Source organism: Aotus nancymaae, unplaced genomic scaffold (assembly GCF_030222135.1).
Source record: "Aotus nancymaae isolate 86718 unplaced genomic scaffold, 86718_ANA_hifiasm-v0.15.2.pri h1tg000012l, whole genome shotgun sequence".
NCBI classification, from domain to species: Eukaryota; Metazoa; Chordata; class Mammalia; order Primates; family Aotidae; genus Aotus; species Aotus nancymaae.
This window is the reverse complement of record NW_026988423.1, coordinates 12,222,019-12,235,627: the sequence shown is the minus strand read 5'-3', so window position 1 is coordinate 12,235,627 and position 13,609 is coordinate 12,222,019. Positions and strand designations below refer to the sequence as shown.

General features: G+C 34.7%; 1 protein-coding gene across 2 annotated transcripts in view; it reads left to right on the top strand.

Annotated features, from left to right (window-relative positions):
• CWF19L2 (CWF19 like cell cycle control factor 2) overlaps positions 1–13,609 on the top strand; it is a 137,071-nt gene that overhangs the window by 64,541 nt on the left and 58,921 nt on the right. For both annotated transcript variants that reach the window (XM_012474458.3, XM_012474457.3), the window contains 2 exons: positions 3,558–3,651; positions 5,557–5,646. In XM_012474458.3, the coding sequence (XP_012329881.2) occupies positions 3,558–3,651; positions 5,557–5,646 (184 nt within the window). The remainder of the gene's footprint in view (positions 1–3,557; positions 3,652–5,556; positions 5,647–13,609) is intronic.

Genomic DNA, 13,609 nt, shown 5'->3' with positions numbered 1-13,609 from the left:
TTGTTCTTTTTGGTTTGGATTGTTTTGGTTGTGCAGGCTCTCTTTTGGTTCCATATGAAGTTTAAGGTGTTTTTTTCCAGTTCTGTGAAAAAGGTCACTGGTAGTTTGATGGAGATAGCATTGAATCTATAAATTACTTTGAGCAGTATGGCCATTTTCACAATATTGATTCTTACTAACCATGAACATGGAATGTTTTTCCATCTGTTTGTGTCCTCTCTGATTTCCTTGAGTAGTGGTTTGTAGTTCTCCTTGAAGAGGTCCTTCACATCCTTTGTTAGTTCTTTTCCTAGGTATTTTGTTCTCCTTGTAGCAATGGTGAATGGGAGTTTGCTCATGATTTGGCTCTCCGTTAGTCTGTTATTGGTGTATAGGAATGCTTGTGATTTTTGCACATTGATTTTGTATCCTGAGACTTTGCTGAAGTTGCTTATCAGCTTAAGGAGATTTTGGGCTGAGACGATGGGGTCTTCTAAATATACAATTATGTCGTCTGCAAATAGAGACAATTTGACTTCCTCTTTTCCTAATTGAATACCCCATATTTCTTTTTATTATCAGGAAATATTTTGTATGCACTTGGAAAGAATGTGTTTTCTATTCTTGTTGGGTGGTGTGTTCTATGAATGTCCATTTGGGCATGTTAGTTGATGGTATTATTCAAGACTTCCATATGCTTGCTGATTCTGTTTACAGTAGTCCCCCTTTATCCATAGTTTGGTGTCTGAGGTTTCAGTTACCCATGGTCAACCATGCTCTGAAAATATTATAGTATTTTGCAAGAGACACCACCTTCATATAACTTTTATTACAGTATATTGTTATAATTGTACTATCTTGTTATTAGTTGTTGTTGTTAATGTCTTACTGTACCTAATTTATAAGTCAGACAGCATAGGTATATATATATATAGGAAAAATACTATAGATAGAGTTTGATACAATCCAAGATTTCAGGCTTCCACTAGGGGTCTTGGAACATAACTCTTGCAGATAAGGGGGGACTATTGTATTTATCCTATCAAGTATTGATAGAGAGGTATTGAAATTTACAACTATAATTGTGGATTTGTTTATTTCTTTTCTGTCAGTTTTTGCTTGTGTATTCGTAAACTCTTGTTGGATTGACTCCTTTTCATATGAAATGAACTTGTTTGTTCCTGGCAATATTTTTTTCTCCATAATCTTACTTGTTTGATATTAATGTAGCCACTTCAACTTTCTTTTGATTAGCATTAATGTGATATATCTTTTTCAGTCCTTTTATGTTTAACATACTTATGTCTGTATTTATAAAGCATTGTTTGTAGTTGAGTTTTGCTTTTTATCCATCTGATAATTTCTGCCTTTTAATTTAGGTATTTGAACCATTTTTATATAATGTTATTGATATAATTAGGTTCAAATATGTAATTTTGCTATTTGTTTCCTATTTTTCCCATCTATTCTTTGTTCACCTTGTCCTCTTTTTCTCACTTGTTTTGATTATTTTTATGATTCCATTCCATTTCATTTCCTTGGTTGCTGTAATTAAAAAAAAAATAGTAGTTGCTTTGTCTTTTTTTTTTTGAGATGGAGTTTTGCTCTTGTTACCCAGGCTGGAGTGCAATGGCGTGATCTCGGCTCACTGCAACCTCCGTCTCCTGGGTTCAAGCAATTCTCCTGCCTCAGCCTCCTGAGTAGCTGGGACTACAGGTGTGCACCACCATGCCCAGCTTTTTTAGTAGAGACGGGGTTTCACCATGTTAACCAGGATGGTCTCGATCTCTTGACCTCGTGATCTACCCGCCTTGGCCTCCCAAAGTGCTGGGATTATAGGTGTGAGCCACCGCGCCCGGCCGTTGCTTTGTCTTTGATGGTGTACTATACCTTTAACTTATCATAGTCTATCTTCAAGGGATATGCTACTCCTGTATGGTATAAGAACTTAATCATTGTTTATTTTCATTTCTCCCTTTTCTTCCTTTCTGTTAGCATTGTCATACATTTGGCTTATACTTGTTTTAAACCTCAAATATATTATTTTTAAAAATAGTTATCTTCAGTTACATGTATGGTGGGATACTTAAGGTTGTCCCACACCCCTCTGATGTTCTTTTCATTTTTACAGATTCTTTTCTCTGTGTTTCAAATTCATATAGAAAATTGCTTCACGTTCACCAAACTCTACTTCTACAGTTTAATCTTTAATCTTATCCAGCATTTTTTTAATCTCACATATTGTAGTTTTCATCTGTAGAAGTTTATTTTGGATCTTTTTTATATCTGTTGTATCTGACTTTTTGAACATATGAAGCAGTGTTATAATAATCACTTTTAGTATCCTTGTCTGCTGTTTTTTACATTTGTGTCGGTTCTGGGTTGATTTTGACTGATAGCATTTTGTTCTAATTATGGGTTGTGTTTTTCTACTTATTTGCCTGATTTGCCTGTCTGATCATCATTGATTAGATACTGTTTTATAGACTACCTTGTTGAGTGCTAGACATTTTTGAATTTCTATAAATATTCTTGAGCTTTGTTCTGGAATATGGTTAATTGGAAACCATTTAATCCTTTTAACTTTTAAGTTTTTTAGGTGGGCCTAGAGCAGCATTTAGTCTAGGGGATGTTATTTCCCACTAATGAAGCAAGACTCTTAATACTGTGTCTAGTGCTTTTTGAATTATGTGATTTCCTAGTCTGGCTGGTGGGACTGGACACACAGTTCCCAGGAATGCCAAATATTCTACCTCTAATCCTTTGGGTTAGTTCTTTTCCTGACTGCATGTAGTTCCTTGCTGAGTACTCAAGGGGAGCCCTCTGCAGTTCTCTGGGATTTTCTTCTGGTGCAGTTTTCTCTTCTTTGGTACTCTGTTCTGTGAACTCTAGCTACCTTGGAATTCTTGTCTCTTTTACTCAGAAGTCCTTCAGACTCTGCCTGAGGTCACTGTCCTACACTGTAGCCTTGATTTATTTCTTAAGGTAGTAAGCTAGGGAAATCTGACCTTGGCTGGAGGTTTATTTTTTGTGTGAGGCTTCTATAGTACAGGTTTGGAACATGATATCAATTTTAAACTAGTTTATATTATATGACTATATGTTCTGGACTGACTTTATAAAAAAGCACATGCTTATTGCTTTTATTCTTTGAATGAAGTTAAATATATCATTTTATAGTTTCTTAGATTATTAACAACTTAATCATGTTGAATGACAAGAGTTTCCAAAGATATATAGAATTATGGCCTGGTTCTAGTTTTTTGTTTGTTTCCTTTTTAAAATTACGGGTATGGGGATATTAAATAAGAAGAGTTGATAAATACTGTATATCTCATTGTTATTGGGATTTTGATCAGTTACTAAAACTGCCATAGGCAGTTATGGCAGTGTAACAGAGAACTTTAAACTATCAACTATGGTAGAACATCGAATTTCATTTTCAGGTGTTACAATCATGATCTCCTATTGGTGCTGAATGCTTTGTTGAGTTCAGTTAAAATAATGTTTGAATCTTGATGTTACTGCCTGCATTGCACCTATAATTCATATGCTGTTAATCTGTCCTGTTCCAACAGCAGTCCAGAGCATGAGTCCATTCACATCCTGAGTGTTGATGAGAAAAACAAGTTGGGAGCCAAGATTATCAAAGCAGAGATGATGGGGAATATGGTAAGACTCTTAGTTGTTGTTTTGGAGAATAGTGAGTAAATATTTAACTTCTTGTGAGTAATTTTAGAAGTTCTTTAGCAGTGTGGATATAGCACACTGTGAAAATAACTGTTGGTTATCGATTCCTTAAAGAAATTCTCAGCCTGGCTTGGTGCCCACGCCTGTAATCCCAGCACTTAGGGAGGCCAAGAAGAGTGGATCACTTGAGGTCAGGCGTTCGAGACTAGTCTGGCCAAAATGGTGAAATCCTGTCTCTACTAAAAATACAAAAATTAGCCAGATACGGTGATGCGTGACTGTCATTCCAGCTACTGGGAAGGCTGAGACGGGAGAATTGTTGAACCTGGGAGGCAGAGATTGCAGTGAGCTAAGATCATGGCATTGCCCTCCAGCCTGGACAACGAAGCGAGACTGTGTCTCAAAAAAAAAAAAAAAGAAAGAAAATATTTGAACCTTTCTGTGAACAGTACTATCTGCCTACTTCCAAGTAAATGATCTACTTTCTCTGTCAGATCTCTGAAATTTAAGATCCTAAGGAACTGCGTGCTTTTAGATTTCTTTTTTACTTTGATATTTGCTTTATTCCAGCATTTCTAACTCACTGAGCATATTTAAGGGAGATAAAGATAGCATTTTTTCTCCCTCATTTTTGTCATGTATTGTTAAGAATGTTTATTACTTTTCCAAATTACTTAGGAACCTAAAAAAGGAGGATTAAGTCATTTATTCAAGTTTTAAGTAAATGTGCTGTGCCTGATACTGTGTTAGATGCTTTGTGTAGGCTAACTCATTTAATTCCTTTAGCAAAGTTTGATTTAAGACTGATTTACCTCAGAATTGTAAGAAGGAGGAATGATTTGGTAAGAGCTGCATTTATCCATTCATCCATTCATTTATTATATGGCACATGCATGTTGAAATAATATACAGTGAGATGTATGTATTAAAGTGCACATGGCAGAACAGCACAGCCAGATATTGCACATCTTGGTAGAATAGATTCAGTCGTGGTCATACATATGCACTCATCTGAAACCCAAGTACAAGGGATCTTTAAGTAATCTTATGTTTTGGTAAACTATTAGTACAATAGTATAGTAGAACAAATGGTAACCAAACAAGATATTTCTGTTGTTATTAGTTAGTTACGTCTAATAAAGGGCATATCTTACATATGCTGCTCTATCTTTTTGAATCTGTTTCCTGGAAACACTGAACTTCTGCTCATCCTAGAAATTGGTAAGGGAAATAAACCAAAAACAGTAGTAACGATAGCAAGAAAGTACAATTTGAGCTTTGAACGTACAGAGGAATTAAAGAAGTGAAAGAGAGGTCACCGAGATAAGAGGTTAAAATGTGTGTTATTGTGTTCAGGAAGAACACTGTGGTGGAGCTTGCTTTGCATGTCACGTAAATCTACTTATTTAATTTATTCATGGTTTATTGCTTTACATGGCAGTTGTATAGGTTTCCTCAAGTAAAAATGAAATATATTCAGAATTTTTCGTCTAAATTATAAACAAGAAGGTAACATTTTCAATCTCATGATAGCTTTTTCATTACCAATAACTGAAGTTGAAAGTATTGAACTTTTATCATATTTAGGAATTATTAAAAATGTCATTAAGGTTATGTATTTCCTTCATGTTTCCTCCAAAATATGTGTTCTTGTAATTATTTATCTTTGAAGCATAAACACATGTCACAGGTATTCAAGAAGTTTGTAACTGAGATAAGTTCATTAAAAAGTAATATACTAGGCCGTGAGTTGGTAATTGAAATTAGGTGATGGCTACATGAGTGTTTTGTTATGCTGTTTTTTCTTCTGTTATGTATATTTGAATGTTTTGTCATAAAGAATTAAACTACATGTCACACATATTTTACTTGTTTTTCTTTTTGAAGGAATTAGCTGCACAACTTAAAGCTCAACTTGAAAAGGCAAATAAATTCAAAGAAACTGTAATGCAGATACCAAAAAAATCTGGGGTAGAGGTAAGTAATAAAAGTTTTTTTGGAGAATGTAATTACCTTGCATAACATTATTACTGGGCAGTGGTAACATTTTAATTTAATTTAATTTTTTATTTTATTTATTTTGAGACAGTGTCTTGCTCAGTTGCATAGGCTGTAGTGCAGTAGTGTGATCTCGGCTCACTGCAACCTCTGTCTCCCAGGTTCAACAAATTCTCATGCCTCAGCCTTCTGAGTAGCTGGGGCTACAGGTGTGCCCCACCACACCTGGCTTGTTTTTGTATTTTTAGTAAAGATGGGTTTCACCATGTTGGCCAGGCTGGTCTTGAACTACTGACTTCAAGTGATCCACCTGCCTTGGCCTCCCAAAGTGCTGGGATTACAGATGTGAGCCACAGTGTCCAGGGTGCAGTGGTAATATTTTAATGTGAGATGTGTCTGTGTATGTATCTGTGTGTTTATCTGTATGTATGCTTGTTTTTAAAAAATTACTTTTCTATGTATTCTCTTACATCTATCAGTGTGCCCTGGTGGAAAAAAAACCTCAGCCTGAGACCAAGGGGACCTACTTTTATTCTAGACTGTGCTGCTTACTAATTGCTTCTGTATGAGTCAAACTGTTCCTTAATTTGTCTCCTTCAGAATGAGAGACTTGAATTAGATATTCATTTTATATAAAACAAATTACTTTGGTCTATGATTGATTCATCTATTTGTTAGTGAACAAAACATAAAAACACCTACCTGCATGGAACTTTCATTTGCGTAGGGATGGAAACAATAAATTATAAAAATGATAAACAGATTAAAAAATACAGTATATCTGAAAATTATCCTATGACAGGGAAGTATCAATTTTGAGTGACAGATGGGTTGGTGGCCTGGCCAATTCTCATTGAAAAAGTATAAGGCCTTTATGTAAGGACCTGTAGTTTGTGAAAGAGTGAATTTCTGTGTATTTTGAGTGAAGAGTGTTGCAGTCAAAGGGAACAGAGATTTAAAGGCCCAAAGATGGAAATATGTCTGATGTACAGGAAGAATAGCAAGGAGACCAGTGTTGCTGGAGTGAAATAAATGACAGAGGGAAGTAGGAGATACAGGTTAGAGAGACTGTAGGCAGCCAGATCATGTTAAGCTTTGAAGTCTTAGTAAGGAGGTGGGCTTTTTTTTCTGACTGAGATGGTGAGAAACTATTAGATGGTTTTGAGCAGAAAACATATTTTGACTGGACCGTTCTGGATTCTTTATTAAGAACGGTTTGTAGAAGCTGAAGTAGAGGTGGGCTTTTGTAGTAATGTGTGTAAGAAATGATAGTGGCTTTGACCAAGATAGATAGTAGCTATGGAGGTGGTTAGAAGTGACTGCATTTTGTATATGTATAGATACTTTCTGTATATGTTTTGAAAGAAAAGCTGACAGAATTTTTATTATCATTTAGGTAGGGTGTGGGTAATGGAATAAAGAGAGGAGGCAAAGAGGACTCCAAGGCTTTTAGCTTGAGCAGCTGAACGAATAGCCATTATTTGAGTTGTAGAAGAAAGAAGAAGAGTAGGTTTTGGGGCATGTCAGAAGTTCTATTTTGGATATATTGAGAGTTTGGATGCTTGTAAGTTGTAAAACAAGTGGAGATGTCAAGTAGGCAGTTGGATAGTTGGGAGTAGGGAGAAGACAGAATTGGGTAGTTGGGAAAAAAATCCTCTGTGCTGGAGATAGAAATTTGGGAGTTATTAACATATAGGTGATATTTAAATCTATGATACTGCATGAAATAATCACAAGCATAAATGTAGATAGAGGTTGAACAGCTGAGTTCAAATTCTTCATTACAGATTTGGAGGTAGACGAATAACTCTAGCTGGGTGTGGTGGTGTGCTCCCGTAGTCCCAGCTACTTGGGAGACTGAGGCAGAGGATTGCTTGAGGCCAGGAGGTCCAGGCTGCTGTGAGTCATGATCATGCCACTGCACTCCAGCCTAGATGACAGGGTGAGACCCCGTCTCTAAAAAAAGAATAAATAAATAAAAATAAAAACTTTAAAAACAGTATCTGCCCTCCCCGCAAAATAACTCATGTAATTTTCACAATATCCTGTGAGGTAGTCCATGTCATTATTACAGTTTTATAGATCAAGAAACTGAGGCACAGAAGGTTAAGTAAGTTGTCCAGGTGTACAACTAATAACTGTAGGGCAAGGATTTAAACCCATGAAAGTACTTCTCTTTTTCATGCTGAAGGACAAGGTTAACAGCTCCTTTGGAGAATCAGGTTTGGGATATAATGAAGTTTAAAACTGATTTTAAAGGTCTGTTCTTAAAGGTTAATTTACATAATTTACTGTCAGTGTGGAAGGAGATGAGAATGTATAAAGTCAACTTCCCTAGAAGTTTCTTCAGGCTAACATCATTCATGACTTAGATAATACTATAGAGAATATGTTTATGAAAATGGCTGTTTACACTAAGCTGTGGTACCTAATATTTTTAAAAAGTTTCTCACACAGACTAAAGAATCGAAAGTGAGAAATTACTAGTAGTATTCAAAAGTAGGGACTGGGAGGATAGCTAGAACTAGGTGTACTGTGAAATCCATCTTACACAATTTTTTCAGGTGTCCTTGTGGTTAACTAATTTTGTACTCTGAAACTTCAAGTGGTTTATTAGTGCTAACTGTAAATACCAGATCTTCCTGCAGCAGAGCCTTCCACAGCATGGCCCCATTTTCCAGGCCTACCTCCAAGACTGTCTTACACATAACAAATGTTTTTCACATTTACCTTTGCTATTTATTATTTGTGCCAGGCATCACCTTTCTTCATTATGACTTTTTTCTAATCCTCTTAGACAGTTGCAACATTTTTCATTTTTGAAACCTCAGAGACTTTTTTTCTTTTTAAGATTTTATGTTTAGAGCAGTGCTAGGTTCACAGCAGAATTGAGAGGAAGGTACACAGATTTCTCATATACTTCCTGCCCCTACCTAAGCATAGCCTCCCCTATAATCAGTTGCCCTTACCAGAGTAGTACATTTGTTATAGTTGATGAACTTGCATTGACATATTATAACACCCAAAGTCCATAGTTTACATTAAGGTCCTCTCTTGGTATTGTACATTCTGTTGGTTTGAAAAAAATGTGTGATGACATGTATCTACCATTATAGTATCATACAGAGTATTTTCACTGCACTGAATTCTCTGTGCTCCAGCTGTTCATCCCTTCCTACTCCTTAACCCCTGGCAACCTCTGATCTTTTCAGTCTCCATAGTTTTGGCTTTTCCAGAATGTTACATAATTGAAATAGCATTTTCAGATTGGCTTCTTTTACTTGGTAATATGTATTTAAGATTCCTGTCCATCTTGCCGTGGTTTGATAGCTCATTTCTTTTTAGTGCTGAATAATACTCTATGGTGTTTAGGTGCCACATTTTACTTATTCATTCACAAGCTTCATAGAAGCAGGGCTGAGGCCTCTAGAGTGACTTCCAGTCGATGGGACAAAGAGACCACTGTGCCATTTTGATCTTTTGACAATCCGTCTCTGCCTTTGTCCCTCTCTTTAAATATTAGTCCTATTAAAGAAAATACAGTATGAATCATAAGTACTCTTTCATTTTACTTTAGTTGTCATATATTCTAGAATAGAAAACGAGTGTTTTTGATAATCAGGTTTTAAAATGTCTGAAGGGCATTAAATATTTGTGAGTATAGCAAGGAATACTTAGTTTTATTTTAATTAGTATATTTATTAAATTTATTAGCTTAAATAACCTACTCTTAAGTGTTAAATAATCTTGGTAAATTTAGCAAATCACTCAATTATTTTAAGAAATACATCAGACTAAAATTCTTTAATGCAATTTTAATGGTTAGCTTAATTAAATTATAAAATTTTAAACTGTTACTCGTTTTATATACCTTATTCACATAAGTGTTTCAAATACCTTCAAAAAACAGACACACAAATTCTTAAAAAGTTATTTATAAATGAATGTGAGTGCCATTAAAAATGTGTTTCCTTCATTAAAGTGAAATAAATTTTATACCAAAAAAGGTTGCAGAGCTATTACTATACTTTTACCTAAACGCAATATAAAAGGTTAAGTTTGATTTATTTCTTAATCTCAGAGTTGCAAAGTTACTTAACCATCTAAGGGAAATTAACTGTTTTTGGCAGGTTAATGTCACTCCATAGAAGGAGGGATCTTTGTACAATTAACAGATTTGGAATAATGGATCAGAAATGTGATATTACTATATGAGACCCTAACTATTAAGAATAGACCTTGCCGTTTTATGCTAGCATATGGACGCACGTGTGTGCATGCACACACATACACAAACTCTCGCTCTCCTCTCTCATAAAAGAATAGACCAGAGCCTGAGATTTTTGTGTTATTTCTTGTAGTCAGGCTTTGCTGACCCTATCAAATGAATTGACCATTTTCTTCACATCTTTTGACTAAGGTTTGCCATGTCCCATTAGATTTCATTTCATACACCTCTTAAAGTGAAGTGTTTTTTCCATTATCCTGTGCAGTTGTTTAATGTAAAATCAGTTTTCAAAGTATCTTAGGCAAGCAAAAGGAGCCACTTTGCTTGAAATGGTTGAGGTGGTTTGTGGCTTGGAACAGAAGGAAAAAATTTGAAGCAGAAATTCTATTAAATAACATTTTTCCTATGGTTTTGAGGGTATGATAGAATAATTGACAGGCTATGTCTCATCTCTTGTGCACATGACTCTGATATTACTCATGTTTTTAAAATTTCTAAACCCTCCTAGCTTTGAGCAGTGGACTTAAGTACTCAGTAGATTAGTATTCAAAATATCACACCAAGTAGAATTTCTGTTTGTTAGTCTCTTTTGGGAACAGTATAGCCCTTTGAAACTTCAAACAGAAAGTTTTTTTTTTTCCTAAGGATTCTTTGACCTGAATGGCATATTTTTATCTTCTCTTCAGAGAAGATTCAAGTACACTTGCACATCTGGTTCAAGCTTTACTAAGTATATATATAAAACAAATCTCTGCCAACAATTCTGAAAGAATTCTCTACTGCCACTAAAGTAATTTATTCCATCAGTTCCAGGGCCTTGATTACCTTTCAAAGTGGTTTTGTTAGAAATTAGAGTAGAATACAAAGTTGTTTACTGCTAAACGGAAATTTGATGACGTTCCAGAGGAATATCTTGTAATACTTCTGCTGGAAATTTTGCCCTTTGAGAGGAAAGAAAACCCTATACATAGAACACTTGAACAGGGAAGAATTTTTTCATTGCTTAGCTCGTTTGTTGGAAGTATTAAGTTACGGGAATAAGGTAAATATCTTCATTCAAATATATATGAATATCATTTTGGCTTTAGTGAAAAACCATCAGCATTTTAATTTGCTTATTCCTCTTCTCCTTTAGAGGGTGAACTATTTCGTATTTAGGACAAGGGTTATTCTTTCAATTCATATCTAGTACCTAGAGTAATACTTGACATCTTGTAGACAACCAAGACATGCTGAAATACTTGTTTTATGAATGTCTTTAATTTATTTTATTCTCTGTAGTATTTTATTGTACATTTTAAAAATGATCCATGATCTTTGACTTCATCTAGTCTGGCCATCACACAAGTGAAGCTTCTTTATTTTAACATTAAGCCAACTACATAGCTTCTTTATCTAACTTGTGCTTGGACACTGAGTGATGAGGTCTCACTGAGTTTTGGAGATTGCTAGTTTTATATCAGGAAAAATCTAATACGAATTCTTTAATATGTTAGTCCTAATCTGCCCTTCTATATTTTGTGCCTGTTAATAATCCTTTAATGGAATCACATTATGTATACATTTAATCTAAAGGAATTCAGCTCTGTACTTTATAAGAAAAGATAATGCAGGAAATTAAGCTCAACATTTGTAACAAAGAATGAAATAATCTTTGCATAATGGTGTAGTAGCTTTAAAGTTTTGTCTACACTGCTGATGAAGAAGAGAAATGCATTTTGGTTCCTGTGCATGTATGTTGAGAGGGTTTATGGACATTCTCTTTAAAGAAATTGAGGAATTAACTAAGGGCCATAGAGAAACATTAATAAATAAATAGATAAATTCATCATTTTGTATATAAACTCAGGTGCTTGCCTGGTGATTTGAAGTATTTCCAGTAATAGTTTGACCATATTCAGTTACTGCTTTAACACTGTCTTTTGGATCTGATTCTTGGGTACGTCGTTCACTGTGTTCACACATTCACTTGTCATAGCTGTGATTCTCAGAATATGTGAACTCCTAGACTGTCTTTTTTTTTTTTTTTTTTTTTTGATGTGTTAGCATCCCAATCTCTGGAGTTGATCCCCATATGCATAGTACAACAGAAAAAAAGTTATAAGACCAGAAAACTTGCTTGTGGTTTCCTTTTAATATTGAAGCAGTGAGGTTTGACCTTTACTCAATGAACACTTTGCAGTTCCTTCTTTGTAGATGGTCTTTGCACTCTCAATTTTCTAAGTCAAATATTTTAAATCTAGAGTCAACATTATTGTAGCTTTGCATTTGTTCTACTATTACCTTACCATGTTACTGTAGGCACACTTTACTTGAGATACAGTCTTGCTTGACACAGAGTAGGTGTGCATAAATATATTTTTTTAGTCATTTAGCTAGTTTTTTTCCCTAGCCAAGCAAAATAGGTCAATAGATATACCTATTTTCTATACAGTTCAGCTTGTTTTTTTAACTCTCCTTAAAGTATCCCTCATTTCTGTGCTGTGCAGTTAGAAATATCATGTTAGGCATTACTAGAGGGCTTATTTCTTTAAATAGAGTATTACTATAGGAGCAAATATTTTAAGCAAAAATAAAAAATAATAAAGCAAATGATATATAAATACAAACTCATATTAGCATACAGAATCTATCTGTTCTCTAATCTCATACCTCATGAAAATTCATTTTGAAATAGTGTCAGTTTTACCTGCTAAATATTTCTTAACTCTGCTCTTTGTTTTCTGTATCTACCACACTAAGATGACCACTGTTTTGTCTTGACTTCCTAAGTAGCTGTTTTCCCTCCTGCCTCAGTGCCTTTACACAGTCTTTCTTTGCCTAGAATACTTTTCTTCACGTAGTTAACTTCTATGTATCCTTGAGCTCTTAATTCAGACATCATATACTCCTTTTAAAAGCTTTCAGGAAAGAGAACATACAAATAAGGTCAATTTTACAAATATGTAAGTACAGTCCTTTGGTGACCCTTCAAAGGAAAAGTATAGAAATATGGAGGTATTGAATAGGGCCTAGTACAGTCTGGGCATCCGGAGAATGTTCTGAGGCTATAGTCATTATTTTTGGATCCTGTTACCATTTTGTAACTTTGCCAAAGGAAAAGCTATTCTCTTTATGACTGCTATCTGTGAGCTTTATTTATTTACCACAAAAATAGTCTTTAGCGTGGTATTATCCTATTATCCTAGCTGGGAGTGTTGACCTGTAGGCTTCAGTCATGGTATAGGAAACACTCATTCTTATGACTAGGATGTATTTAATTCTTAGTGCTTTCTGGGGTAGTTAATTTTTTTTTTTTATTGTTTTGTGAATGGTATTTTCTGAAGTGTAATAATTTAGAGAAACTTGTAGAGTAGTTGCTTTGGATAGTTATAATTGTATATTAATGATCTAATTTTGGGATGAAGAATTATGTCTTAGACTATTTCAAACTTTGCACAGAGCTTTGTAACAGATACTGAAGCCATAACTAAGTGGTTCCTTAGAGAAGGAAGAGTGACCCAGCCTCTCTCCTTCACCAGTTTGCTTCTATTCCCTCAAATGCTCGTTTTTTTTTCTCACTAACGATACTATTAGCATTTAATTCCCTTTTCTGTTGTTAAATTTAAAGGAAAAATGAAATGTTACTGCATATGAAAAAATTAAGTCTTTATACTGTACAGTAGCATTTGAGACTTAGGTGTTCTTTTGGAGGGATGGATTCGTACATGTTCT